Source organism: Lonchura striata, chromosome 20, assembly GCF_050655825.1.
Source record: "Lonchura striata isolate lonStrDom1 chromosome 20, ASM5065582v1, whole genome shotgun sequence".
NCBI classification, from domain to species: Eukaryota; Metazoa; Chordata; class Aves; order Passeriformes; family Estrildidae; genus Lonchura; species Lonchura striata.
The window spans coordinates 13147396-13174750 of NC_140722.1; the positions used below are offsets into that span (position 1 = coordinate 13147396).

A 27355-nucleotide genomic window follows, 5' to 3' on the forward strand; every position below is an offset into this window, starting at 1 on the left:
TGCTTATCATTATTAGTCCGATCCATGTTGTTGAACTACAGCTGAATTCCCATCCTTGCAACAAACACAATTTAGCAAATAATGTTTGACAAAAATGTGAAACTGATATTTCTTAATACAAGACATATTTCATATGGAGAAACTTCAGTGCTGAAAGATTCCTGGTATCAAAATATCTGAATCATAGTACAAATAAACAGCGCCTTGTAGAGGCTGCGGGGCCAAATTCCGTGCTGGAGTAATTCCACTGAAGTTAGTGGAATGGTGCCAGGAGATAAACTGCCATTAGATTTTTTTGGTGTTGAAGTAAAAATCTTTGCTACAAATAAGGTTGCAGGTAGCAAAGACTGAACTGATTCTAATTTCAAAAAGCTCTTTTGGAAATCCTTGTTTCATTGATGAGGACCACAAAGTTTGCTGAGCCCCCCCTTCCCCTTTATTTGGGTGTATGTTCTATAATTCAATTTTTTTTTACAAAAATATACCTGATTTACAGCAGGTAACAGAGAAGCCATCATGGGGTGTAATCCCCACCACACTGTGCCTTAGCCCTTCTTTTAAACATTTATGCCATCTACATCTCAGAGTCAGTGAAAATCCTTCAGTGATCCAGACTGAGTGGATTGAATTAATGGCAACTTTGAGACTACAAGTTCTAGTGTAATTGCTTTATTGTTTTGGAACCAAGATGCTTACAATGCAGTTCCTGTGCAAACATGTTTAACGTGTGTTAATGTGTTTCAAAACCAGACCCTCTCCGCAAAATTCTGCTTTTCATTAATTGACATCAGTAGCATGGTACAGTATTTCAAAGCACTGGCCAAATATAAACTGTGTTTCTAATTTCCTTACTTTCCTGTGTTTGGAATGCCAATGTTAATTTGTTCCCATGGAAGAGTGAGAGCTGCCAACCACAGTTTTATATAAATGGCTTTACAGTGCAGGGCTGCCAACATTAAATGATACTTAGGAATTTTCATGGCATTTTGTATTTAATGCTGTGTGTGTGAGAGAGAGAAATTGAGGGAGATGTATGGCATGTTGAACAGCACAAGCTCCGATGATCAAGGCAAAATGTTTCAAAAAATTTATCCTTTGAGGAACTGTTGCTTAATGTTTCTTCTTATTTAGGATTGTTTAATAATCTGTGAGACGTTACATAGCATATTCCTTGTGCCCAGCAAAAAGCTGTTTTGCAGGGAACTTTGTTGCTAACAATCCAAAAAATTCCGCCCCCCCCCCCAATAATTTTAGTTATTTATTAATAGATGAACAGATGGACTTTAGTTTATGTTGTTCCTCTGATCATTCTGAACTAGATTGTAAGAATGTGATATTACTCAACGTGAGAAAATGCAAAAGCAAAAAAAGCTGCCACTACTAAGGAACAGGGGAATTAACTGATTTTGGTTAAACTGCCAACAGGTAATTTTTCTTTAGAAGAATAGGAGCAGCTAGATAAAATCATTTACCTTTCTTAAAGAAAATCAAGCATTATCATAACTTCTTTAGTGGTATGTCTTCCTTTGTGCATAAACCAAATGTGAAGTTCCCTTTAAACAAAGTTTATTATAAACTGATAATGGTAAAAACAAAGTCTGTTTATGTATTTCTCCTTTTATTCCTGGAAGATATTCAAAATACAACTTGTTCATGTTTCAGTAGATTCCCCTTAATGAGTGCCATGGTTTATCTCTCCGTTTCCTCCATTTATTGGAACAGGTGCAGTGTCTGCCATCTGTGCCAGCCCCGTGCTATACCAACAAACAAAGTGTTGTTTTGGTTCACTGGATTTAAAAGTCTCCTGAGAGTAAAGAAATGAAAGAGAAAGAATTTAGAAAGTGCCTAGTGAAGGAAAGGCACTTCAAGTAATGTGCTTTGTCACTCAAGTCTTCCCGTAAATTACCTTAAACTATTTCTAAACTGGCTGAAAAATATTATCCGTGGAAGATTAAGTTTCTGTTGCATCTCAGAGGTTCCACACTATTCTTTATCATCTTTATCCTACCACAGTTGCTTCCCGGTTAGAGTATTTTGTTGTCAGGTTGAATTAAATTTTACAGGAGTAAAAAATCTTATTTCTTTCTCTTAAATTGGAAGAACTGTGAATTTTCTTTTTTTTTTTCTCAGTGTTTCTGCTTCCACCTCATTTAAGAGATACTGCAAATAGCCATCCAAGTTTAAACAAGATTATGTTGTAATTAGACAGACAAACTCATAATTATTTAAGGGCTAAACCAACAACAACAACCCTTTCAGGTTCATTTTGACAGTGTTTATCCAGTGTATCTGGAAAGGCTTACAATTAAAGTGCCTGAAGGGTGGGGATGAGATTTTTCAGCATGCAGTCAGTGCTATCGGGTCCACCTGGCCTGGGAAAGTATGCAGGCTTTGTAGTAGAGAAAATCCCTTCACTTAGATCTTCATGGCAAGCTCTTAAAAGCTACCTTCCTTAAAAAAAAACACAAACCAAAAAACAAGGAGGGGAGAGGGAAGGCAGCTTCCCCTAAGCAATAATTAAAGTGAGCAGGAGCTCTCTCCGTGCTGGGGGAGCAGCGGAGGAGCGATGATCCTGCGAGCATCGCCCTGGAAGCTTTTCCCTGGGGCACACGAGTGCTCTGCACGTGAGCCCAGAGATTGCTGTGGTCCTGCTGCAGCCCCCCTGCGCTGAGCTGAGCCACGCTGGGCTGAGCCAGAGCCCCACTGATGGCACCCCAGCCCCACTGATGGCACCAGAACCCCACTGATGGCACCCCAGATCCACACAGACCCACTGATGGCACCCCACTCCCACTGATGGCACCCCAGCCCCTCTGATAGCACCCCAGCCCCATTGATGTCATCCCAGCTCCTCACAGCCCCACTGATGTCACCTCAGGTCTGCACAGCCCCACTGATGGCACCCCAGCCCCACTGATGTCACCTCATCTCCTCACAGCCCCACTGATGTCACCTCAACCCCACTGGTGTCACCCCAACACCCTCAGCTGCAGCAGCCTGGCCCCAGGCTCCCCCAGCAGTGAAGTCACCAGCCCTGACACCATGGAGGAGCTGGCAGGGTGTGCCCAGAGGAGCTGTCACTGTGTCCTGTGCCCAGAGGAGCTGTCACCGTGTCCCGTGCCCAGAGGAGCTGTCACTGTGTCCTGTGCCCAGAGGAGCTGGCACAGTGTGCCCAGAGGAGCTGTCACTGTGTCCCATGCCCAGAGGAGCTGTCACTGTGTCCCGTGCCCAGAGGAGCTGGCACAGTGTGCCCAGAGGATCTGTCACTGTGTCCCGTGCCCAGAGGAGCTGGCACAGTGTGCCCAATGGAGCTGGCACCGTGTCCCGTGCCCAATGGAGCTGTCACCGTGTCCCGTGCCCAGAGGAGCTGTCACTGTGTCCCGTGCCCAGAGGAGCTGGCACCGTGTCCCATGCCCAGAGGAGCTGTCACTGTGTCCCGTGCCCAGAGGAGCTGGCACAGTGTGCCCAGAGGAGCTGTCACTGTGTCCCGTGCCCAGAGGAGCTGGCACAGTGTGCCCAGAGGAGCTGTCACTGTGTCCCGTGCCCAGAGGAGCTGGCACAGTGTGCCCAGAGGAGCTGTCACTGTGTCCCGTGCCCAGAGGAGCTGGCACAGTGTGCCCAGAGGAGCTGTCACTGTGTCCCGTGCCCAGAGGAGCTGGCACAGTGTGACCAGAGGAGCTGTCACTGTGTCCTGTGCCCAGAGGAGCTGTCACCGTGTCCCGTGCCCAGAGGAGCTGTCACCATGTCCCGTGCCCAGCCTGGGGGCTGTAAATCAGCCTCCCCTCTGGCCCTGGCCAAACCCTGCCCTTGGCACTGGGGGGGCTCCCTGGGCTTTACCAATTGTTCTTCCCACAGCTCGTGGCTGTAAAACCTTTAAAAAGAGACCAGAAGAGCTCTGGGAGGAGCATTGAAAAATGCTCATAAAATCATGCAGTAGCAGTAGCTGGGAGTTTTAATGCTGATGGAGAGAAGAGTTTTTTCCTGGGTGAGGACTGGGGATGGGGCTGGATGTATTTGGTTGTATTTCTCTGTGTCAATGCCTCCTGCAACACCAGGGAAAGCAAATTCAGGTCTGTCATTTAAAGGGAATATTAAAGATTCCTGTAATTTAGAAATCCTGAATTCTGGCACTTACGTTGGAGTACTGTTCTTTTGTATCCATATTTTAGCAATTTTATTTTCAGAAGGCAATTATCTGTAATTTCATGAGTGATAACCAGTCATCACTAAGAGGAATCCACTCCTAATTGTATTTGTTCTACCCACAAGCTGCTCTTCCCTTGGTACACAAGGTTAAAACTTATTGCTTATTCCATCACAAAAAATATTCTGAACAATTTAATCTTCCTTTTATTTGTTTATTACTCTGCAGTCATTATACAAAAAGTCCCACAGGGGCTTTTTAGATGTTAATAAAGAGTACTGCACATCACTTTTCCTGATCTTGTGTGGCACTATAAACATTATGCTGAGTTTAAGTTCCCCTTTCTGACCATATCCTTAAAAAAATCCAGCATTTGTTAAGAGAATGGAGGGGATTTTTTTCTTTTCTTTTTAACAAAAAGAAATAAAAGCGGGGGAAAAAAAAGAAGTAACTTTAACCTCAATCTGCTAGCTACATAAAACAGTAAATGTTCAGTTGAGGCAGGGAAAAACCAGAGCTGCTAGAGACTGGTTGTTTCCTTTTGGAGGAAACAATAAATGTGCCCACTTGTATTTTAACAACATTACTACTGGGCCCCCTAATTACACAAATATACTTGTAATAAACTGCAGGAGAGAACTGAAAAAGAATGATTAATCACAGATCTTTCTCCTCAGCTCAAAAAGAAACTTTAGGGTAACCACTCTTAAATAGTGGCCCAAATCAGGAGATGAAGATATTTCAGCACTATGTGATGAATCATTTGTCTCCCGAGACAGGTGAAAAGGAGAAGCAAATCAGACATGTGGTGTAAAACTTCTCTCATTGGTGTGGACACAACTTTGACCTCTGAATACAGGAGTTCCTGCAATCCATGGCATGCACTGTAATCAAATTACAGAATATTAGAGTCCACATGCAGAAAAATCTCTGACCGTTCGCTGCATTAAAGCCTGACACAAGGAATACAGAAACACACAAAAGAACCCAGAACGGGGCAGAAATGCATCCAAGCAAACCCCAAATATTTCTTCAGCAAACAGGGACTGTCATTTTGCTCATTAGTCCACAGCTGTGAGATGAGGGCTGCCTCACTGAAAACCCTGCAGAGCAGGGAGGTAAATCTAAGCCAGTGTGGCTGAGCCACTGAGAGTCTTTCCTCCCTTTCCTCCAGCTTCAGCCGAGCTGGAGAAGAGTGCTCTTTGCCCCTGCTCCTTCAGAGATGCTTTCCCAAACCCCACTCTCTCCTTTCTGTGCCATTTTTGCCAGATGCACACAGCAGGACGTGAGCTGCGCTGCCTCCATCCGTGCCAGACCCCTGCGAGGGCACCAGGGTGTATTTCAACAGCTGATCTTTTACCCCAGAACTGCAATTGCAAAATTGTGTTTGAAGACACACAAAAACCAAAACAAACCAGAAAATGCTGTTGTTAGGGGCTGACTCAGGAGGCCTGGATGGCCCAGCCCTAGTGAGAGGAATCCAGCAGGGCTGTGGTATGCAGGGCTAGGTGCTGCTGATGTCACTGATGGGCTTATCTTGTACCAAAAGAAAATTCCTCTTGTATAAAAGGGATCGTGGGTGGGAATTAAACTGCAAATAAATCTTTGCCTCACCCTCAGATGCCGTTGTGCCTGGGGCATGGGCCACCAACGTTTGGAGTGTAAAGGGGACAGGCATGTGCCCATGCTCTACACGTGAATATACCACGTTTATCTTCCTGAGGACATTCCTGAAATAACAGTTTAACCTTGCCATCACCCTGAGACACTGACATTTTGCATCTGCAAACAGGAGTATATGTGGGTGTCAGCAACCCCAGGTCTTACATTTACAGCTCTCGGGGCTCTGTAGGGTTAATAAAGAACAAACAGCTGCCTGCCTATTTCTCAATAAAATAAATGTATTGCACAGCACATGTTCCTAGAAAGCAAAAAGCTCCTATGCATAAGCTGGGTCCCATCACAGGCTGAAGGACAGTGAGAGGACGTGTGGTGCTGGCAGGGAGGGTCATTCCAGGCAGTGACCTCCTCTCCAGGTCCCTGTCCCAAACCCAGTGCCCCACCTGAGCTCGCCTCTCTTGGCAGCACAGAGGAAACATGATGATCTCAAAGAAAAATGTGAACTAGGTCACCAAGTCACACTTGCATGAGGAAGGGCACTCCACAGCGTCTCTGTAAGCAGTAACTGAAGTTTCTAATGGTTATTTTCCAAAAACATCCCTCCAAACACTTCATTTGTGTCTAATAATTATAAACCCTGTTAATACCCCTGGACCTCCCACGTGCAGAACACCTGAGAAGGAGGAATGGCTGTGCCAGCCTGCAGAGCACAGCTCTGGCAGGGGTTCTCTGGGGCTGCAGGACCTTTCCCCTCACTCCTTTGCTGTCCCCTGATCTCCCAGCTCTCCTGGCCCAGAGCTGCAGATGTTTGTCCATGCACAGACAAGCTGCAAAGGCCCAGCTGGCCGTGGTCTTGGGGCACAGCTCAGTGCGTGCATTCCAAGCTGAGACTCTGCTGATCACAATCAAAGGCTGAGATCCTTATCTGATGGCCCTGTGCCTGATATCTGCTGCTTATTTTGTAATATCCCACAAACCATTCTCTCAACAGCACCAGAATCTGGGATTTCAGCTAAGAAATCCAGCAAGTCGTGTGGCTTCAAACCTGGGAAACTGGTTTTGAATTATTTTCCTTTTATTCCAGTAAACCACAAGAAAGGCTGGATTCCCTGCAGCTCCTGCCGTGCTCCTCCCAGGGTGCCCGTGCAGGTGTCTGCCCACACTCCTGCAGCATTTGGGGGGATGCTGGAATTGTTGTGGCAATACAATATTAAAGGAGGATTAATTAGATTTATGCTATTTATTTGGGCAGCTGTTCAGTAGATGAAAGGAAGTCTAATGCAAATGAAATGAATAAGCCTTAAGAGGCCAATGTCCAGTCACTTCTCCACTTGTGTCCCTCAGCACAGTTGGTGCAGAAACGGGCACATTCCTTTGGCAAAAATGAGGCATTTGAAGATTCCATCAGCTGAGCTTTCCCTTTCAAGTGTTGCCAGTATATGCACAACATATACGTGTACTTTTAAAAGACTTTTATTTTGAACTCAAGATGTGAATCTATGGCATTAAGAAAAGCAGAACAATCCTTTATTTAGCTGCACCTGCACCTTAATGCCTAATGAGTTTAGTCTGATGGAATCCAGACCTCAGGAAGGATTATAAATTCTCATTTGATTTCATTTACTTCTAAAATACCTTAAACCAGCTGTACCAGTCCAGAATCCAGTCCTTCTTTCTCTATCAGTTTTCCAAGTGTTGAATCTTTTGCTGTCTTAAGTAAATTTATGCTATATATATTTTATTACTGCAATAGTAATAAAAAACAGAGAGCAGCTTGGAAAAAAATTATGTAGTAGACGATAATTAACATATAATCATCTTAACTTAAAAGCATCAGATTATGAGCACAACTTTCATGAAGTTCTTTTGGCCCTGGAGGAAAGATTTGGAACTCACTGTCCAGACACGAGAACTACCTTTAGCCATTTCTGTCTGTTTTGTGTAAATAAATCAGAGATGCTCAGGCAGTGACCTTCCCAAAATTACTGACTCAGGCTGTTTATTACAAATATCTATTACAAGTATCTAATTTATCAAATAAGACCTATTTACCCCAGTGTAGGTACTGGAATGCAAAGGAAAAAATTGATCCTGTTACATCTCTGCATGATCAAATCATTGCATTGAAGAATTAGTATAACAAGATTTGATGTTAATTTGCATGCCCTCTGCACATGCCAGTTGCAGATTGAGGTGCCTGTGCTCCCAGCAGGTTCCCATTTTCCTGCAAGTCCTTCCCTTGTGGGCTTTCCCCCCCATTTTAGTCTTGCCTGTAGCAGTCTCACACTGCCTCTTATCTCCCTGCCTGAATACACTTTATTTCTGACCAGATCTGCTCAGCCGCTTGTCTCTCCTTCCCTGGGCCTGGGGATGTTTCCATTTGCTCAGTGTGTACAAGCAGTCAGGGCAGGCTGCTGGTTTTTGCATCAGTGATATTTTGAGACCTGCTCAGTCTCAGAGCAGGTTGCAGGAAGCACCTTGGGCCCCATTTGTCAAGTGTCTGGACTGGGGGATTATTTTTCTCAATAAACCTTATTGCCATTTAACTTTTCTCCCTCTTTGTGCTCTGCAACCTCTTCCCCTTGAGACACCCATCACCCTCCTGCTTTCTGCTCCTCCCTTCTCTGTGCTGTGGCTGCCACCTCAGCCTGATCCTCATCTCGGTTCCTCCCCAGACTGCTGCTATCTCTGTGACCCTTGGATGCACTGGCAAAATGTGTGACTTGCAATTCACACCTAAGCTGGCACAGCTTTCCTGGGAAGTTGGCCTGGCCAGATACAGCTCCCTGATTCCACAGCACCAGGGAAGCAGCCTTGCTGTCCCCTGAATTGCAAAGTCAGTGAGCAATGTGGTGTGGCCATCATCTCTGCCCAAAGCAGGACAAGGAAAATGTACTCCTGCATCTTCACATACCTCCCACAGCTGCACGCAGAGGATCTGGGGGATGTGTTAGACAGCACACGCCTCTGCTCTCAGGCTGTGTTGCTGCACGTTGTGCAGACAGAGAAAAGAAAGCAGGAGCAATTATGAGCTTCTGCCTGTCCTTTTGCTCACTGCTCAGTTTGGCTGCAGGGACGTTTCTAGGGCAGGGTGTGGAGCAGAGCTGAGGCTGCCTTTGGGTGCTGTGCGCTGCCCTCAGCCTGCCCTGTGCACCCACGGTCCCTGCAGGAGCTGTGGCAGCCTCTGGCTTGGAGCTGCTGTCCAGTGCATCCCATCCTTCAGGTACAGAGAGCACAACAGCCCTGCATGTCAGGGGTGAGCACCAGCCTGGGTTAACCCTGCTCCCAGTGCCAGCACGAGAGCTCGAGACATCTGTGCTGGCCACAGCACTTGGGGGGACACAGGATTTGCTGCATCACCACAGTCCCCAGCTCGCCGCTCTGGGAAACAGCCACCCACAAGGTTTTGGGAATAGGAGAGCTGCTGAGGTGAACCCCCAGGTCAGCACTGTCCTGGGTTCCCCCTTTGCTGTGGGAGGAGGAAGAGAAACGGGATTTGAGAGCCTGGAGAAGGAGATTTCTTTATGGTGGATTCCAGGAGGATGAAGGTAGAAATAGAGGGAGTCTGTCAATAGGAACAACTTCATGAACTCCCTTTTTTTTTTCTTTTCCCTGTCACCCCTCCCTGAATTCTCCATTCCCTCACACCACTCAAATCCCACAGCAATCCTCAGTGCATTACAGCAGCTGCAGATGGATTGCAGCTCCATGTGCTGCTGTGTTTCACATGACAGGGCTGTGAATAAGGTATTCTGTAGAAACACATCTCTTCCCTGCTTATTTAACTTTGCTTTCCCCAGATACACATGTAGACACAGCAAACAGCACCAGGAGTCACACCACCACCAGTCTGTTTACTATTAGGAGAGTTTCGTGTTCACAGAGCAGTCCCACGTGTAAATTTTTCACAATACCTTTCATCTCGTCTGGCTCTGCTTTCAGCAGAGAAACCACAGCCTAAGCGGGCACCCATCAGGGCACACTCAGGAAAGAAAATGGATTACCTGTGCATAACCTGCCCAGAAACTTCATGGATGTTCTTTAAAAAGAAATGGTTTTGCCATCCAGCATTGCCTCAGAGTGTCTGCAGAGAAATCCCAGCAGGGAACGTCTCTGAATTCGGATGGCAGCACGCACGATTCTCTCTGTCCTTTCCTTCCCAGTGGCTGTTTCCCCCTTTGCCATCTACCATACTTGGGAATTTTAACTTAAAGGACTCGTGGGTGACACATGGGACAAGAGGATGTGGTGACTCACAGCATCCTCTGGTCCCCAGGCCACATTCCGTGGTGGCTCCTGGGGACACAGGCGGCTCCTGCACCGCGCTTCGAAGCTCTCCCTGACGTGGGTACAACACTTAACCCGAACACTGCAACAACACCCATGTAGCAACACCAGGAAGGGAGAAACACCAGTTTCTGTCCTGAGCAGCCCTTGCTAGCTGAAGTTTGACTTGGTCAGGAAGAACTTGCTGCTGTTTGGGAGATAATTAAACCCATCTTCCCTCGCCCGGCTGTTTGCACACGCACAATGATACCATTGTTCAGAGTCATGCAACACATATGCTGACATTAAAGTGTTTAATCTTGTAGTACAGTATTCCATTATTTTTTGGACATCTGTACATGATAGAAAGGCTACGTATTAAGGGATTTGTTGACAAAGAAATGGCTAATGCTGATACATGTGTGGACTGAAAGGATCTTTCCAAGTTGTGTTCTGCAGGAGGGAGGCTGCTGCTTCCCAGGCCTGAAGCCTGGCACAGATGTGATATGCACTGTTGCTATTACCACTTTTCAATTTATAACAAGGAGTCAGTGTTCAGAAGAATTTTGGAAGCTCCCTGCTGGGTTTGTGGCTAGGTGGTCTTGCTGGCAATACCAGCTCCATGCTGAAAGCTGAAAAAATGAAGTGATGGCTAAAGGGAGAATATTAACTCCAGAGGGGTTTTTTCCCCCTTTCGAAGCAAAAATGCTTACCTCAGATCACTTTGGAGAGTGAGCTCTAAAGAATTTCCAGCCTCTGGGTTTGGGGATAGGGATTTATGCAGGCTGTTTTCCATCTTCTTTGAAATTAGTGCATTAACCCCGCTCTCCACCCATGGATGGGGCAGGACTTTGCCCTGGCATACACTGAATTTACCATGCAAGAAACAGTTTTATCACCTTCTCCTCCCTCTGCCTGGCTGTAAAATGGGTCCCTGAGCAGGGAGCAGCTGGGTGCAGGTTCCCTTCTGCTGAGCTCTGCCTGGGCTCTGAGCAGCCCCTCCAGCAAAGGGCACACGGGGACAAGGCATCAGGGCAGGGCTTGGAGAGACGAGCCCAGAGCCCCCCAAATATCTGGGGCAGCTGAACCTGTGGCTCAAGGACAGGCTGTGTTTCAAGAAGTGGCAGGATGGCAGCAATCCCCAGTGTTGGGATGCATTAATGAGTTATAGGAAAACCAAGGGGTATTCACAGATCAGAATCTAGGCTGTATTTGTTTTTCCTTAGGTTTCTCCAAAAACCTGCATTAGCTTCTAGATGACTCGGAGAGCTGCAGCTATTCCATGCAAAAGCCTGCCAAATACTGTTTTTATCACTCTTTGAAAAAAAATTAAAAATATATCTCATCACACACCCCAGGACATTTGCTCTACTCCATTTATAGAACTCCCAATTTATATTCTTCAACTATTTCTTCAATTATTTCTGCTTTAGCTGCCTAATGTCAGCGTGTAAATCATGAAGCCGAGAGAAAGAAACAGATGAAAACCAATCACAGAACTTTGCATTCCCAAATTCTTGCCATTATAAATTTCCTGCCACTGCCCCTGTAACTCTTGCTGTCAAGCACAATGAGGAGGGAAACATGTGCCTTCGCAGGCTGTGGCCTGGCATGACATTATTGCAATAATCTTTATTATAGTCCCCCTTTTCCTCAGAAAATGTAAGGACTGACCTCGCATTTCTTGCTCAGTCAGGCGTCCTGCTGAGCCCAGTAGGCTCTTTCAGCTGCAGAGACCACTGGATCCTCCCCCTAATTGGTTTCCTCCTTCTTGAACCTCAGCAACATAAGGAGAAAAGGCCTATATTTCATAAATGCCATGGTTTTATCCACCAATTTAGAGACAAAGAAGCGCAATTTATAGAGGGAACATTTAGTGCCTGTTAATTAGAAGCCCATCGAGAGGTCTCGAAGTTGGCATTGCGAAAATTTACAGCTCCATTTCACAAGCAGCACAAGCCCCGAGCCCGAGGGGTGGCCCTGGCCTCCCTCCCGCCGTGCTGGGAGGTCCCTGGTCCTCCTGCCATGCTGGGAGAGGACAGCATCCACCCAAAAGATCATCTGGGAAAGGGAATTTGTTTTTCCCAGTTGAATGCACTTCCCAAGGGAGACAGGAGGGTGAGGCAGGAGACAGGAGTGGAGCTTCCCTTTGGGGCTGGAAGGGCTGGTGGGGCTCAGGTAGAGCTGTTTTCTGGGAATCTCCTGCTCTGCACTGAAATGATGCAACAGAACTTTCTGAAGCTTTGGTTTCAATCTCAGGAGGTGACGGTGGAGGGAAAGAAAGTTAAATTTTCTTTGCACTGCTGGATGCAGATGTGCCAGAGTTTGGTTTGGTTCACTGAGGCTGGGATCCATCCACTGGATCTCAGTCCAATCCAGGCAGTCCCCAGCCACCTCTGAAGAAGCAGTGCCCATTTTCTGTAGCTCTGCAGCTGCTGGAGAGAAAGCAGATAAACTTTCCTACCCTCTAAACTGCACAGGTAGACTCTGAAAGCCTGTTAGGCCTTAATACCAGATTTTGGCAGAATTTTTTTTTGCATCCAAATCTCTGAGGGGTTTCTCGGGCAACTGCTGATGGCTCAGCAGCAGCCTGGCTGAGAGGCTGGGGCAGGGGGGGTGTTGTCTTTTGGAATCTATTTTCCTTTGACTTATCTTTCAGTCTCAGGAATTCAGGACCTTTTATCTATTTGAGATTAAAGTCCTTTACAAATCCCTTCTGGCCTTTTTCGGGAGTGAAGAAGTTACAGACAGCCTACTGCACATTCCTTCTGGTGTCTTTTTCCATTGTAAATGAGAAACAAGTAGCTCTAATTGTTGCAAGCACTACAATAAATGAGACAACTGCTCTCAAAGTGCCCTATAAAAACAATTAACATATTATCAGTTGAAAGCGTTAACAAGAAAATTTAAGTTTTTGCTTGTTTATATATTCAAAGTATATTCTAAGTGCATCACCCAAACGTGCCAGGGAGGAAGAGGTGTGGAATTACCAAAGCTTTCCCAGTTTGGCAACCTGAGATTGGAGTCTATTAATCTGATGTTGAGTTTCTTTCTGAAAACCAGTTTTTTACAACTTCAGAAAACAAGAGAGTAAAAATACCTAAGCAGGGAGATTGGCCTCCCGTGAAATCCATCGAAATTAGTGAAAATATTTCTATTGACTTCCCTGGCATTTAGATAAGCTCTTTAATGCTTCAATAATAATTATTTTTAACACAGTCATTCTTGGATAAAAATCTTGTGATTCCCTAGTCCTGTGCTCAACACCTGGGGCTGGTGGCTGGCACGGTGCTGCTGTGCTGGGTCCCTGGGCTCAGCTGGGATTTTTGGGGAGAAATGAAAACACTGCAAGCTGTGCCTCACCATAATCCTTGTGTCACGAGCCAGGCCTGGCCTTCCAGCAATCCCTGACACAACCCCAAAGGTCCAAGCAGGGTTTGCAGAATTGGCTCGGGTTGGCTTTGCACTTTCCAGCAGAGATTGATTTACAAAGGAAATGCAAAGAGTTGTAGTTATTTTATTTCTAACCTCAACATGCTTTGCTGTGAAAATGACCAAACGTGGGATCCATTTCAGTGTCCAGCTTTATGCTGATGTTTCATTTGCTTTGGAAGTTTGGGCACCTGGGATGTTAAATCAGGACCACAAGGTTTTCTGTCCAACATTATTTTTTTTGGTACTGGCTTTAACTGTATTGCTGCAAGCTCTAAATATCAACAGCCACACTGTTTCATCCCTGTCTGCTGATGTTTTTAACTTCTGTATCTTCAGCACACGTCAGAACAAGCACCCAGTATTTGTTGACATTTTATCTCCAGCTTTCCCATATTTTCGGATCTGATACCTGGCTGCTCCACACCTGAGCACATGTACCCATCCTGTTTTCTTTTAACCATCCCCGTCAGTTGCACAACTGTGTCCTGCCCCCTCTTGCATCACCAGCAGGCCACAACAGAGGCTTGGAGAGACAAAGGACTTCAGAGAGCTGGGAGCCCTGTGTGCCAGAGAGCAGCACTCAGATCCTGCTCAGATAGGCAAGGCCAGGCTTTCAAAGGTGCTGATCTGCCTTGCATATTTGTGACAGGTGTGGCCAAGCTACTGATAACCACCAGCCTGAGCTATTCCTTGTTTTGGCTGCATGGCTTTAATTGTCCCCCCACCATTTTTGGTGTCTTGCTTATTATTTTCTCCTGCATCTGATGTCCTCCTCCACCCCACAGCTCTCAACTCCCTTTGTCTCCACCATTCCCAAGGGCTGTGCCAGAGGGAGTGTCTGATCCTCATCCACCATAGCTCCAATTGACTGCCACACTCACCATGCCAAGGGTTATTTTACACCAGCAATTTCTGAGCCCTGTGTTAAATTCGGCCTTCTTAGTTAGGCCAGATTAAGCCCTGTGTTAAATTAGGCCAAATTAAGTTAGAATTTGTCTGCAGTGGTTGTGCCTCAAAATGCAATACTGCTTCTAAGAATGAGGAGAGGCTCATGTTTACACACTCATCACCTGTGAGTGACTTTGGATTGTTTTTTAAGGAGAGGAAATGCAATGTTTTCCCACAGTCAAGGCACACTGTTTCATAGCAGAATTATTTTTCAAGGGTGTTCTTCCTTTTCCTATTTTACAACCTTTGATTGCACATCCAGAGCTTTGGCTTCCTCTCCAAGCAGCTGCCTTGCCAAGGCATTTGAATTGTGAGCTGGAATTTCCAATGTTTGAAATTAGCATTGGGCTAAAACCATTCACCAAAGCCTTTGGGTAGTAGATTTGTGAGAACTATGAGCCTGGGACAAAGATGAGTTGAAGTTCCGTGTGCAGAAGGGCTATGAAGCATATCTAGCAAATATTCAAAATGCTTGATGTCTTTTTAAGGGAACATTTAACATTAATTTAACATTAATGGCTAACAAACAGCAGAGATTAAGTCCTTCAAGGATGACCAAAGGTTCTTCTTATGGTCATTTTGTCAGTAGGGATCATGGATTTTATAAATCTAATGGAGCAACCACAGTCACATCCAAAGAGCTGCAGCAATTCTCTTGACTGTTTCAGTGAACACTTAAAATACCACTATTCCCCCCTGCCTTTTTTTTAAGCTCTGCCCCCCACTCTCCCCCTTCCAGCTCCTCAGGTAATTAACTGGAAATGACCCAGTTGCAGCATTGTCAAAGGTCTAACACCCATCAAACCCAGGAAACTCAGGCTCCTTGAATGCTCCCCTGCTTACCCCGCGCTGTTGTGCTCAAGGTATTACAGGGGGCTACAAAAAGTGCTTGATCAGATCTACTGTACCATATGTTCCCAAATACCAGCACACAGCAGCATGACTTAGGGATAGGATTTCAGCCTTCATAATGAAGAGTCTTGCTTTTATGAGCTCGAGTCAGACCCTTAACGTTATTTTAACATAGATTTTGGTGTTTAATTATGTAATAAGATTTACTGCAGTCATCTAACAGATGTTGATTCAGGGTCAGTGTTTCTCATAAATTAGTTCTGAAAGGATTTGTTACTTCTGGGTCAGCAGATAGGTCCAGAGTGCAAAGAAAAAGGGGAAAAACAATAAACACTGAGTTGAAGGGTTTCTTGGGATTCTTTCTTCAGTTACATATCCACATATTTTCATGATCTTAATGACTATAGCCACAGGAATGTTTGCTTTAACACTAAAGATGGCTCAGGCCAAAACCCTATATCCAAACATCTGCAAAGCATGGGAAAGTTCAAACTTTGGGGCTCTTTATTTTATGACCCTGGCTGTTAATTTTTCATACTAACACGACACATTTTTTTAGGGCTCAGCAGTGGGAATTGCTGTGAACTTTAGCAGCACCCCGAAAAGTTTCATCTTCATGTGCTTGTTGTCAGACCTTGTGTATAAAGTGCAGCTAAAGGCCGGTGTTGGTTGATGTAGTTGTCATCACACACGTACTGAAAAACTGTACCCACCTTCCTCTGGAAATTTGGCCTTCCCGTGTCTTTGGAAGCAAATCAGGTTTGCACATCCTACTGCTAACAGCTGCAACTAAAGCCACACAGCATTATACTAATTCTTCTACATTTGTGGTTAAAGGAGTGATTCCATATTAAAGTATTTTTCATTCCATTTTAATTTAGTTGCAGATAAATTCCTTTAAAACTGAAATTATGCTCTTTATATCTTATTCTGTCAGGAGTACTTTGGAGGAAAGGGATTGAGGCTTGTTTAAGAGTGTTGCTAGCACGTCTAGGGCAGCTGTAGCCTGCCAAGTCTTTCACAAACACTGGTGAATATTCACAATATTCCTCCACATTAGGGTATAAGACACTAAATGTTGCCCCTGAGATGTTTTAGTAGAGGTGCAACAGAGACTGCTCAACACATAAAACCATTTGCTGTACTTAATCACCTTTGTCTTGGAAAGTTTAGAGGTTTCGTACCTCAAAAACTCCTCTAAGATGAATCCCAGCTATGAGTAAGAGCTCTGAAGCATTTCCCCGAGCAGCAATCACACAGTGGCAAACTGGACTCCTCACAGAAGGGATGTGAGAGAGGAGGAAGAGTCCATGGCCAGCGGCTGAGCCTGGGCCAGCAAAGCAGTGCTGAACCTGCTCCATGGACACAGCCCTGCTCCAGAGCCTCCCACGCTCTGTCCCTGCCATGGGGACACCCTGGCCAGGGCTCATCTGTGTTTGCACCACGCAGAGCTGTAAATTTAAACAGCACTTTCCAGACCCGGCCTTGAAACTCCTCTTTTTTCAGGAGTAATTCCCTTTAAGTCAATGGATTTACACAATGGATTTGCTGCTGCCAGAAGAAAATCAGGCCTGTAGAAAGACACACATTCTTCGCCAAGGAAATCTCAGAGCTAACTACTTGAATTGTGCAGTCAAGCTGCAGAGAGGTCAAGTGGACAGACGACAGGACTGGGACATATAGGAAGTCCCTGGTTCAAACCTCAGCTCTTAAAATGTCATGCGTTGTGACCTTGGGCGAGTCAGTTCATCCCCTTATACCTCCATTTCCCCCTTTTCCTTTGTCCGACTTGTCTGTTTAATTTGGAATTTGTTCCAAGAAGGGTGCCTAGGCTCATGTGTTGGGCTGGGGCACTGACACCTCTCCTCCCCCTTGCTGGAGGACTGGCTTGAAGTCTTTGTTTCCTCCCAGCACTGACCCCCTGCTCCCGTACCACAAGCAGGGTTCCACGGGACCACCAGCTGCCCATCAGGGGACAGGCAGGCCTGTCACCCCGTGGGATAACACACATCCATCCCAACGCTGGCCTGGGAGGATCTGGCACTTGTTATTTCCCTTATTTCAGTCAGGGTTGGGAGGTGGAAGAAAGTCCTCACTTGGAGTAGTTTCTTCACAGCCCTGATCACTAAAGATCTTTTAAAATGAAAGCTTTTACCCTGTGGAGCGGAGCCATGAGCTCGTGATGGCACCAAATGTGGGTCGCTGGCATGAAAAGCCTCAAGGGCTGGAATTTGTTTCTATGGTGTGTGGGTATGTGTGTGTGTGATTGTCAGGAGCAGAGCCAGGCCAAGAACCAGCACTCCTGAAAAGCCCCATCTGTTTGTCTCAGCTCCTTCCCACAGCCGCTCGCTCCTTATCGGTGGCAAATGTCCAGAGTCACTTGTCAAGCACAAAGCTGCCAAAAATCATTAAAACACAATGGCCCCCTGTACCAGCCAACTGTAAAGCTGTTCCAAAGGGAGCCTGATAAACACATGTATGCCCACAATAGCCCAGAGAGAGGCAGGTATTTCCTCTGAGCTTTAGTGACCCGAGCAGCCCCATCAGATACTCCCGCCCTGCTCTGTTGTGGCGACTGGCGAGCGCGTTTGATGGCGAGGGGAAGGGGAGCAAAGCAGGTGGCTAATGGGCCCTTTTCTGTTTCAGTGGAGCATGACAGAGAGTTCCACCACCAGCGCTGCCACTACCGAGAGTTCAGGTTTGATCTCTCCCGAATCCCGGAGGGCGAGGCGGTGACGGCGGCCGAGTTCAGGATTTACAAGGATTTCATCCGCGAGCGCTTCGACAACGAAACCTTCCAGATCAGCGTCTACCAGGTCCTGCAGGAGCACCCGGGAAGGTGAGGGGCCCACGGGGAGAGCCTGCTGGGAGCACGGGCGGGTTTGCTCCTGCAGGGAGCTGCAGCCAGCGCTCCCAGAGATGCCATCAGAGCAGCGGCTGCGTTTGGCTCTGGGGCGTGCAGCGGGTCCCAGCCCACGCCGCTGCAGCAGCTCCTGCGTGCTGAGATGCGGCAGAGGTGCCCTGGGAGCATCCCCAGCGCTCCTGCTCTGGCCTCTGGGAGCACTCAGTAGCTAGTGCAGGAAAAACTACCATAAACCAGGAATATTTCAAGATTTCTGGAAGTACTCCCCCCTTCCTCCTGCCTCTGATGGATCCTGAGGTGGCAAACCCAAATGCTTCCTTTGGAATTGTAGCTTAATTACTAGCCCTTATTATCAAAGGCATTCGAGCTCCCTAATTAACAAAGACAGATGACACTATGCTTTTTATATTGACTGATTGTTTAGCATGTGCAAAACTACAAGATGAGCTATTAAATCCCTTCCAAGCAATTATTAATGTATGCCAAGCTCCCTGACAAATCCTCCAGGGAACTTGAATAAGAACATATGTTCAATTTTCTCATCTGGTTTTAGTTCCAATTAATCAGCAATCCCAAACCACTTATCAAAGGCACTTAGTTTCATTTGCACATATTTCTTCTACATACAAATCCTACCCAAAGTAAGATTGCATTTATTTATGTGAAAAGTATTTACAATCACATTCTAGTCAGAAGTTATTCTTTAGGACTACTAAATATGGGCTAATAATACTACAGTCCTAATTTAGGTTTATGAAAAGAGAAACACTAGGGATTTAAAAAGTGGAAAGTCCAAAATGGTAAGAAAAAAAAATATAATCAGGATTCTGGCTTTATAGTTTTATAAGAGCTAATAAAAACGCAGAAAAATTGAAATATGTCAGGAAACCTTGACAACTTTTTTTTTTAATAGTGAGAATTTCTACCAGCTTTGCTGGATGGTAAAATTATTTAACCACTGGTGTGTTTTCTTCCACATCTGAAATTCTGATTTTATAGCTTAAAACTCATGGCTCTCCTAGCATTTCTAATGATGCAATTATTTGCAGTGTTTGGGGACTGTGCTAAAACTAATATATTTTTATCAAACAGTGGTAATTCAAATTGTGCATTTTAACCAGGTCTTCCTTAAAGGAGATGGCAACAAGCCAGAGCTGTGCACAGCTTACCTGCTTACCCTAAACATTTCGGTTTATTCCCTCTTAGGCCATTCCAGAGGCAGCAGCCTCCCTTTGCTGTATTTCTTGAGTGGGTTATTTAGGTGCAAGCCTGCAGGGATATCCTTCCAGTCTTGAGAAGAGCAGAAACTGCAGATGTGCTGGCAGAGGAGGAGGTACCAACCTGTGTGCCAGGGCACTGGGGAATTGCCAGGAACCTGTTCTGAGTAAATGACCTTCCTCATCAGGTGCCAGGGAAGCTCCCCCTCAGGTCCTGGTGAGTGAGGTGCCCACTAGAAATCTTACTGACAGAGTCAGGGTGAGATCTGATATCTTCATTTTACAGTGGTGCATCCAAAAGTTGGTTACAGATTTGTTTAGAGAGGATGGGAAGGTACTGCTGGGGAGGGTTGTGTGTGGAGCAGCAGATGTTTCTGCAAACTGTCTCCTCCATTAATTCCTGTTCCTAAAGGGAAAAAAAAACATATGCAAAGGGTGGGCATATACATCAACCACTGTCTGGAAGAGGTGAGGAATCTTGCTAATTATACAGATGTTCCAGCTACAAGATTAGATGCAATTTTACTGCATCATATTCACCACAGCAACACTATTTTTAATGAGTCTCCATGCATATTCCCCTTTTGCATACATTTTGGCACAGGCCGTGACGAGTTTTGAACAGTTTGTCCTGAAAAAATATTCCTGTTGGTTTGGATTGACCAAAGGTAAAAAATATTGTCACTAACATTTGTAAAAATATTTGCTCTTTTTCTGCATTTTTCCACTGACATTTTCCACCCGGCTCTGTCACAGCCCAGTCATCCAAGTCAGTGTGTCATTGGGCAAGTGGAGAAAGAAAACAAACTCTCTCCAGTGTTGATCAAAAAACACCCATTGACTTTGATGCTTCCTTGGCTGTTTGTCTCATCCTGAGCCGTGGAAAGTCAGCCCCATCTGACGTTGTTAGCAACAGGAGCAAAACAAAGCCAAACCCTCCCTCCCATGCAGGCAGGGAAACCTCTGCTGCCTTTGGGTTTCCTTCTCCCAGGGCTCTTCTGACACAGAAGCACTGCTGGAATTGCCTTTTGAGCCCTGAACCTGGAATGCTCCAGGCTGGTGCTGCTCCTGTGCAGTGCCCAGGGCACAGCAGCTCTTGCCAGGCTCCCGGGGGCAGCTCAGCATCATCTCCCACACAGCAGAGAGCAGGACAGCTCCCAGAGCCACACAACAGCACAGGGCGAGCTGGAGAGCTCAGGCTGGAGAGATTTTCCTCTGTGAGATGTGCTGAAGGCAGGATTTGCAGTTAAACCACAGAAGAGCCTCCAGTTAGGAGGGTGTGATGGTGCCCTCAGCTCACATAAAGCAGAGGTATGAGCAGTTCAGGAATTAATGACTTCACGAGTTCAGACAGGTTTGAGGTATCTAACCAGCAACATCTCTTGTGTGCATTTCATTGTCAGTGAAAAATACAGGCTTGGGTGTTTCCAGAGCAACAGCTGCACCCCCAACAGATTATTCCTGAAATCCTGCCCCTCAACAGCTCAAGTGTTCACAGGGTAGAACCTCTTCCCCATCCATCTGCTCAACCTAACAACCCTGGCAGCAAAAATGAAGGCTCAGCCCTTCCTTTGCAGCAGATGAGATGCCACTTGACTTTGGACTGCCAGAAATTACATCTCTGTCAGACTGAAGATATCATTCCAGGAGTTTGTAGGAAATCAGGCTAAATGATCAAATATTCTTTCTCACTTTTTCAAATCTTTTGTTGCAAGGCAAGCTCTTCAAACTGGCAACATCTCCTTGATAAAAAGGCGTGCACAGCATTCTTCAGGCACACAGCATCAGTTGTTCACTTTAGGCAAACAAGTACATTCATGAACAAAAATGCCCCAAATATCACAAACACTGATGATGTTTTAACTGGTATAATGTGTCTCAGAGCTTTCAAATGCATAACTCAAAGTCCAGTGACTCATGTCCAACTTCAGTTTGGACTTTGTGGCTCGCTCACCCAAAAGCCTGGGAAGGTTTTACAAAGCCAGTGCCTGACTTGGGCAGGGTGAGAGCAGCAGGACATCCAGCCCACGTTTGCGGTGACAAACCCTCCTCAGTGGGAGCTGAAGGTGGCCACTGGGGAGCCAGAGGCTGTTCAATCTCCTCCTCCCTGGAAAAGGAGGGAGAGCAAAGCAGATCCCAGTGCTCAGCCAGGGCATCCCCCTCAGATTATTAACCTGAAGCTGCAGAAGAAATGCAAACTGTAGAGCAGCCCTAAGGCTCAGAGCTCCATCCTGCCTTTCTGTCTGCACTTTTTGAAGCTGAAATACCTCATCCCAGAGTTACATCTCCTATTTCATTGGACCCAACTCTTGCACTGCAGAGTGAATCCCAGCCCCTTTGAAGTCGATGGGAGTTTTGTTACTGGAGAGAATAAAACCAGGTACTTGACCAGCCCTTGGTAATTGAAATGCAGTTGTTACATGTTCACTTTGTGGCCATTATGGATTTCACGGGCTTCAAAGACAGTGATTTGAATGCTCATGTTACCAGCCCTAAAGAAAAATCAGCTCTTGCAGGATGCATTCCTGCGTTTGACTTGCAGCTGGAACGCTTTAGCTTGAGCTTCAAACTACACCACTGCTGCACCAGATCAAACCTGAGCCCCTCTCCAGACCCCTTTCTGCCATTTGTTGGGGTCTGGTTCCATGTTGTGGGTTGGAACATGTAATTCTAGTACCTAAAGAAGGCTTAGGCTCACCCGACCCATAAAGCAGATGTGCCTTCTTTTTGGGGCTTTTCTAAGTACCAGTGTGATTGTTCTGAGGATGGTGCAGCACAGCACAGTTGGATTTAATGAGCCCCAGCACCATGACAGTATCTACAAATACTGACAATAACTTTGATTATAATTTTTTGGTGACTTATCTGCAGCTCAGTCGATAACTACATTTATCTCTCAGCAAGTAGCGAGGAAACTTGAGCATAGAGATCCTGCAGCTCTCCAAGAGCAGAGCTCTATCTGGTTTGCTCCTTCAGATCATTCCTAAAAGCCACTGCAGCCTGCAAAACCTCTGACAAGTCCTGAACTTAGCAAGGCACAGCTCTTCACAGGCACTTGAGGAGCTGCAGGAGGCATTTTGCATACCCCAGTGGGTCCTTGCTGGGTAAGTGATGCACTAATGAACAGCCCTTCAATGCTGAGCAGAAACAGCTGCACAGAAAGTGTCAGAGATGTGTGTATAACCTCATTTCTCCCAGCACTGTTTGTACAAGAGGCTTCATGTTTAGGAAACATGTTGCATCTCAGTAACAAACTCCCATTGCCACTTTTAATCAGCCTTTGAGATCTGGATCTTACCCTTCTCCAACACTGTGCAAGAAAGGCAACACAACTGCTGGAAGCACACAAAGCAGAATTAAGAATCTGCTGCAATTTTAAAATGAATTTAATTTTCCCCTAGATTCAGCAGAATTTACACAGATCTGTTTCACTACCACTACAGCCAGTTTTCAGGCCAATCCTTGGAAAACACATCTAGCAAACTGAATTCCTGATGTGGACATCCCTTCACCTGGCAGAGCCCCTGGGCTGTGTTTGGCTGGTGGCATGGGGAGGGTTTTTATCAGTGGGGAGAGCTTTTATCAGTGGGGAGAGCTTTTATCAGTGGGGAGGGTTTTTATCAGCGGGGAGAGCTTTTATCAGTGGGGAGGGAGAAGGAAGGATGAGCAGGGGATCCCAGGCACAGGGAAGGGAAGGTGTGGGAGGAGGGCTGCATCAGGTCTGTGTACAGAGGGTGTTGCAAACGTGCCAGGGAGAGGCCCAGGGAGATCCTGGGGCCCTCTCAAAGTAGGAAAGTCTGAAAAATATTTTCCTAAGCTTGTCTTTGGACAGCTGCAGCTGACTTTAAGCAATGACACCAAGCAAACTGGAATCTGGATACGGCAGGTTTTTCATCCAAACAGATGTCTTCTAACCTCACATCTCCTCTCACCCTCCCAGGGTGCCCTTTTTGCCTTCTCCTCCCTCCACCTGCTGAAGCCTGGACGTGAATAACCCCCTTCCCCCATGCCAGCTCTGTCCTTGGGCTGCCTGCTGGAAAACTTGCACCATGCCTGCGACCCAAACAGCCCCTCTAGGGTTAGAATATGAGTGGAGAGGAGAGGATTGTGCTCCTGGCTTAGACGCTGTGGTTCACATGCTGAATCAATAAGAATTCAACATATCCATGCCTCAAGTGCTTCCTGCTTTAAAACAGAAGCAGGAGGGTTAACCCACATTTGTAAAGCCATCCAGAGGCTGTTGCAAGGAGCCTCTGTATGGTTCTTGTTTAAAGCAGTGATAGGTTTGTAATTCCTGCAGGTAGAGGGGGGGATCAGGGCAGCCCAGCTGCCAGGTGTGCTCTTAGGGCTGAGGGATTCCCTGTCCCTGGTGCAGGCAGGGCAAGCAGGACCTGCTGCTGTCAGGACAGAGCCAGGTGAGCCTGAGGGCTGCTCCCAGAAATCACCTTGCCTTACAGTGTAATGGAAATTGCCAAAGTCACCTTCACTGCCGCTGCCTGTCCTTTTTCCCATTTATTTTTATCCCTCTTGGAAGTGCTCATCAGTGTTTACTACCACTTGTCAACCAGCAGCTTGAAATAACAGGGCTGACGAGCAGGATGGGGACAGTGAGTGAAGAAAATAGACTTAAAAGCAGGGACTGTTTGGCAAGAGGACTGTCCTAAAATAGTGTAGACCTTACAGCATTATAGTCTATAAATGCAGAGCTTTATCTCCTGTTCTCTTGCTAATGCAGAATTTTTATCTCTCATGTTTTCATCCATGTTCTCCTCATGCCCCAGCTCACCAAGGCAGGTGACTGGGGCAGATGCAGCACTTCTCATTTTTGGATCTATTTCTAGTGTTTATGGCTTCAAACCAAGCTGTATCCCAGGGACTGAAAAAGTACCCCAGCAAAAAGCAAAGGAGCCATACATACTATTTTCATAAGGCTTCGCTGTTGTTAATCCTTTCTCTTATTTTAGAATTGCCATGTTGCAACAATTCCCTTTATCCCACACCTTCCCTGCCTTATTCTCTTATTTCTGTGCTCACCCCCACAATGCTCACTTCTTCCAGCCCTTTTCTCTTCAACTAAATATTTGTGATCCCTTTCCTTACCACCGTCAGCCCTTTGGCAGGTCAGCCCTTCCACCTCCATAGCTCCAGCTGCTTCCCAGACACGACCTCACATGCATCCTGCCCAGCCACCCTCACGCTGCAGTGCTTGTTACTCACCCCTGAGCCCAGAAAACAAGTTCACTCAGGAAGTTTCACAGACCACACAGCACTTAACATGACCTGCAGACAAATTTTTGGGAGTGCTTTCTAACAGGAGGTGACTCTCCTGTCTGGCATCCAGTGTGAGACACTACCAAAGACATCAGCAGGCAAATGCCAACCTCCTGTCTTCATCTCAGGCTCCACTGAGAGCCTGATGCTTGAGACAACTGAGCAGAAAGCCCCAAATTTTATCATTGCTAAAAGCTCCGACACTCCCGCTGATGTCAGTTCTTTGAACGCTGAGCCATTTTGATGTGGTCTCAACAGAACATACTTGTGGTCTGGATCCAGACTTTGCAATTTATGTAACTCTAATCTAGACATTAACATTTCCATGTCCCTGCTTAATTTTTTTTTTCTTTTTGTAAAATGAGGATCATGTGCCTTTCCTATCTCTCGCTCTGGAAAAAGGCATGGTGCAGTTTCTTGCATGCACTGAAATTCTAAAATGAAGGAAATGAATGCTGGGCCAAGGAACCAAAGGGGTTTTTTTTGCCTCCTTGCTGCAGAGCCATCATTCATTGCTCCAGGAACATGATCTGTGAGTACACAGCTGGAAAATGAGGTACCAGGAGCGAGATGTGCACTAGAAACCTTTGGGCTCAGATCTTTATCTCACAGCTAAAACCCAAAGCAGCCACATTAGTTAGAATTAACCAGCACTACCCTCTGTGACAAGTCATTAGATGGGAGCCCTCAGAATAAATGCTGTTTAAGCCTTAGCAGAACAACATTTCTTTGCTGTGTTTACTGTGTCTTGTCCAACAAGGATATCTCGAGGGCTGGCTGCCTATTAGCTGGTGATTTAATGCTGTTTGCCTGACTTTGGAGAGCAGGACATTCCACTTAAAGGAGGTTTTCTTTAAGAAGGAGAGGTTTCTTTTCATCTGAACAGGAGCCACATCTCGGGAGCCTCTGCGTGCAACACCAGTGAGGTTCTGCATCCCAGCCCTGGCGAGCCAGGGCAGAAAGCATTAATCCAGGAGTGCTTGAACTCCTCCAAAGGGCATCTGACACGGGGCTTTCTTGGGGTCCAAATGTTCCAAGCGTGTGTGGGAAGGACATTTCCCTTCTGTGGGTCCCTTTGATCTCTCTCACTTCGGGCTTCCCCTCCAGGCCTATTGTTTGTAACTACAGGAAAACAAACTCTTTATACAATTTCCCAGACTGACTCATCCTGGTACTTGATGCCTCCTCTTGTAGTCTGCTTACCCTGATTGCATGATGTCAGCATGGGAAGCTTTTTTTTCTGATGAATGATATTGCAGCTGAACAGTAGCTAAAAACAATAAAATGATCATGATCTCCACTATCATCAACCTGCAAACGACAAGGGGAGAAAATCAAGCAAGCCGAGTCCCTGTTAACCAAACCTTGTGTGAATCATGAGTTCCAGTCGGGGGCCATGCTTAAATAATGCATGGGTGAATAAAAAACCCTTTACTCCTGGAAACTTGGCCTCAGCCATGGAAAGGGCCAATCCATGCAAGTCCCTCATCCCTGGCTCCTCTGGGATGTGTTTGGTTCAGTGTGCTGCAAACAGGGAAGGGTGGGAGGTGTGGGAACGGGGCCACTGCTCCTGGGTGGGGATGAAACCCCAGGAGATTTGTCCCCTGCTTGGAGTTCAAGCATCCTGCATTGCTGTGACTGATGTGAGAGGGGTTAACCCATCCTGTTTAACTTCAGATTTCTGGGAGCACTCAGCAAAGCTGACTGAGCTCCCAGCACCTGCCTTGAGCCTCTGCATTGCTGCACCACAGCCCTTCCTGAGCCACCCTCCTGGGCTCCCAAACATCCACTGGAACACTCCCACAGGATCCCCTCTGCCTCAGCAAGGAAGTGTTGCAGCAGGTCCAGCTCTGATGTAGGGCTTCTTCCACAAAGCAGGGCTTTGCTTAAACACAAGCACTAATTGCACCCTCAGCAGCACCAGCTGCTCAGCCATGGGGTGCCCAAATTTCTCCTGCTTTAGGGAGGAAACACAGAATTTTCTTCCTGCACGCACTGGGCTGTGTGAAGAGCTTGTGTGCTCTGCAGGAACTCATTTAAAAATTTAATTTCATGTAAGCCAGCACAATCAGAGGTGGGTGGTGACACCCCTCAGCTCACATCATCATCTCTTACACACACTGGCCCACTAAGGTTGAAAGGAAAGATAAATAGTAAAAGCATTGCAAAACCCCCTCCATTCCCCTTCTGCATGGGACAAAAGCTTCTAATTTCTTGGTATGTCAAAAGGGAACAAATCACTAAAAGCTGTGAGTCAAAAGCCCTTATACCAACAGCTTTGCTCAGATTCATTTCTGATCACTTGATGTTTCATGCAAACAAGAGCCACTGTGTAAAACAAGCTGAATATACATATTTGCACTGCCAAATCTATAGTGACCAAATTCATAAGGCCTTTTAAAGCTTTGAGGATGTGATTAAAGGGTTTTTCAAGGATAGTTCTTAATTCAAAAGGATATAATTACACTTGAACAAGTGATCATGTTTGTTCACTGTAGGTACAAAAGCAGCTCTTAGAGGACTTGTCTAGACACTTCCACCATGTGTCTTTGTTCTTCTTTTAAAGTAATTTCTTATAAAAGAATTGCAACAGCATCCATTTTTTAATCTGAGTTTTATCTCCTTCTTTTCTGGTAAGAGAAGTCTCCTTCCTTTACAGAACCTGTATTTTCTCAAATTTTAATTTTTCAGAACTTTGACAGGAAACATCGTGTAATTCTGAAATAATTTCACTTGTTT

General features: G+C 46.0%; 1 protein-coding gene across 1 annotated transcript in view; it reads left to right on the forward strand.

Moving 5' to 3' along the window:
- Window positions 1–27355, forward strand: part of BMP7 (bone morphogenetic protein 7) — a 42007-nt gene that overhangs the window by 6692 nt on the left and 7960 nt on the right. Inside the window, exon 2 of the mRNA XM_021553590.4 lies at window positions 17912–18104. Coding sequence (XP_021409265.2) covers window positions 17912–18104 — 193 coding nt within the window. The remainder of the gene's footprint in view (window positions 1–17911; window positions 18105–27355) is intronic.